General features: G+C 34.5%; 1 protein-coding gene across 1 annotated transcript in view; it reads right to left on the bottom strand.

Annotated features, from left to right (window-relative positions):
* LOC129945265 (collagen alpha-1(XV) chain-like) overlaps positions 1 to 964 on the bottom strand; it is a 5,209-nt gene extending 4,245 nt beyond the window's left edge. Inside the window, exons 1-2 of the mRNA XM_056054924.1 lie at positions 931 to 964; positions 248 to 783 (exon numbers count right to left, since the gene is read on the bottom strand). Of these exons, the coding sequence (XP_055910899.1) occupies positions 248 to 783; positions 931 to 964 (570 nt within the window). The remainder of the gene's footprint in view (positions 1 to 247; positions 784 to 930) is intronic.
* Between the last annotated feature and the right edge of the window lie 2,187 nt (positions 965 to 3,151).

Below are 3,151 nucleotides of genomic sequence, written 5' to 3'. Positions count from 1 at the left end.
CCTTCTATATCCTTTCGCATCTTCATTCATGGCAGATAACTTTATGCAGCAACAACATCTGTTGTGTATCCTTCAGATACCACTTGCAAAGACGTACCAAACACATGCATTCTAATACCCCTTCCATACACTATAGATTGGTTATCCCAAATGGAAGGAGCTTAGAGTACTACAAAACATCATCATGGTAGAGAAAGCTTCTAAATTTTAAAAATATAGCTAGATATATATAGTAGTTCGTACTTACCTCGAAATGGCCCTTCAGCCTTGGACCAGCTTGCCCAATATAAAGGGTCGAAGCCGAATCAAATATCAATTCAATAGGTTCTCGCTTCACCATCACCGTTGTTGTCTCAATGCAGTTGTGATAGAATGTAACCTGGTCTGAGAGTATTTTGAATGCTACAGTCTGCCAATTGTTCGAATAGGGTATTTCGAATGTAGCCAACTTCTTGCTGACCCAAGTTGTGCTATCCCAATTGGTGTAGAGCAATGTTATGTTCCATTTGCCAGTTGTTGCAGGACTCAAATGTATACCCAGTTGGACGATTGTTTCTTCCGGATTTACTATGCTGAATAAATATCCACCGGTACGTGTTACCGGACGGAAGATGGTTGTAATTGCAAACTCGTACAATTTTTCAGGTAAATGCAGACGATAGGAGTCTTTTATATCAGACATTGCGGTAAATTCGAAGGCTGGGAAGCTGTCACTACCTTCGACAAAGTCAACACCGATCAAATCCTTAACGGCTCCCAGAAGATTGTAATCTACATTGGCATCTGTAAGAAAGCGAAATAGAGAGAGACATAGAGTGAGAGAGAAAACATACGTAATCAAAGAAGTATTAGACTGATGAAAGTTGGATTAAAGTTTTTATTTTTTGAAATTGATTGGTAGATAGGTTAGGTTGGTATTTTTTCAATTACGTTTTGAAGAAGACGTGATTCTATCATTGACCATGTTCGTACATATCTCAAGAGAAAATTTCTTCCTTTACCTTTGATATTTTACAAGAAATAACTGATTCCAAGAAAAAAACAATCAAAGGAATATCAATTAATCTTACAGAAGTACAAGGGCGTAGGCAAGAAGGATAAGAAGGAGGCCTCTTTGCCCCTCTTAAATGACAGCTAGCAAATATTTGGAGAAATAAATCTATTATTTACCAGCCAACTGGAATTAAAGTCTTAATCTTAGATAAATGAATCGATTAAGTTGTCAGTTTATTTGAACAAAATACTTTTTGAAAATAAAAAAAAATAAACAAGTAGGACCATATTTTTATAATATAAATTGTTTTCATAAACAAAACTTTAAATTGTTTAAATTACTTTTACAACGTTTGCTTATAAATATTTCTTGATTAAGTTCCCCCTGCCCCCTCCGTCCATGACTAAAAATGTCAAATTTATATTCAATTTATTTTGAAAGATTTTTATGTTTCACTGGAAAATTGCAGTTTGCAAAACTTCAATAAAAATTGTACAAGAACAAATTTCTTCCTCAAGTAAAAGATATTTGTATTCTTCAAAACATCTTAAACTTAACTTGAAAAGAATTTTATAGAAGTTAATGACTAAATTGTGCAACCGGAATTTTTAATTTTGATAGAAAATTTAACAAATCTGATTTTTTAAAGAATTTTTAGTCTTATAAAAGCGGTGGTACACTAAGATGTTAAGGCACAAGATTTAAAAAAAAAAGCAATAAAAGTTAATAAAAGAAAAGGTACCACTTATTCTGAAGGATTCCATTGGTCTTTGCAATTTACTTTTCATTCAAATTTTAAAGATTTGTTAATTTTAATGTCAAAAAAATTGTTTCCAAAACTTTTAAAAAATTCAAAAAATAATGCTTAAAGAACGGTTTGTCCTCAAGATGTAAGATAGTAAGCTGAAAAACTCGTTTAAAACTTCCGTTTAGAAAATTGGTATTCATTTATTTTCGTACCACCTTCGCACGTCATCGTATGCTAAAAAATCAAAGATTATTAACATTTATGTTTTCCTTTTATCTCCGTTCTAAGGATCCAATAACCAACCTTTTGTCAAAAATATTTATTTGTTAATTGCAACAACTTTGTCTACGTCAAAATTTTCGAACTTGACATTTTGGTCTTAGTTTTATATTTAAACCGGTGGTTTTATTCGTCTGGATGTCTTTTGTCAGCACCCATTACAGGCTTTTCACACCAAGTCCGAAACCCGGTTTTCCCCGAAAACCTAAATCGAAAACTCAAGTTTTCAAGCTTATATAAAACCTTTCAAAAACTAGTAGCAATTCAAAGGTGAACTAAACAAACAAACCCTTCGAAACATTCATGGTTGTCAAAAATATTTCATTTTGAAATAAATTTGGTCGTGGTAAGTAATATTATTTACACAATTTCCTTTCAAAATGAGAATTATTTCTTTTTGTTTATTATTTACAGAATATGGAAAAGAAAAAAAAAAAGGAAACTTTGGGGAGCGGGAAAAGTTGCCAGCGTCGAGAATAACAGCCCTTGTGACTATATTTGCGGCACTAGTGGTTCTTTTGTGATCCTCCAGAGCTTTAAACGCTTTTTGAGCGAGGAACCGGAATTATTTATGGCTACTGGCGTGACAAACCCAAGGACGAGGAAGACTTGCTCATAGTTCGTATTGACGTTTCCAAGGGATACGTCTTCGAAGTCGTCGCCACAAATATGTTCGACGCTTTCGCTTTCTACCTGGAGAAAGACTTTCCGGTAATTCCGTTCAATCACAAGGATTTGGGAGATATATGAGAAAGGCGATAATTTCATTTTTGGAAGAGAATAAGTATGAAAGAAAATTTCTGGTGGAGGCTAATGCGCAGCGGGCTAGGAAAATTTAAGCCTAAACATTCCACAGTGGGAATCCTTGTTCCAGTGAATAAAACCATAACAGTGGGCTATCGCAACTTGATGAATACCTGTCAACATCAAGAAGATCCTCACTGCATTGGACAAACCAGGTGAGTCCTCATAGGAAGTCATAGGAAGAAACCAAAGAGATATTCATGGAGAAATTGCAGCCCATCATAACAGCTTCAGTGATCGCTTTGGAGGAGTGTGATTTTGGTACGACTCTGGAACTTGGAATTGACCTTTTCTGCTCCGGTAATAAAGACCTACACGAAATCGTT

Source organism: Eupeodes corollae, chromosome 2 (genome assembly GCF_945859685.1).
Source record: "Eupeodes corollae chromosome 2, idEupCoro1.1, whole genome shotgun sequence".
Lineage (NCBI taxonomy): Eukaryota > Metazoa > Arthropoda > Insecta > Diptera > Syrphidae > Eupeodes > Eupeodes corollae.
Note: the sequence above shows the minus strand (reverse complement) of the source record. Positions and strands in the feature narration are given on the sequence as shown.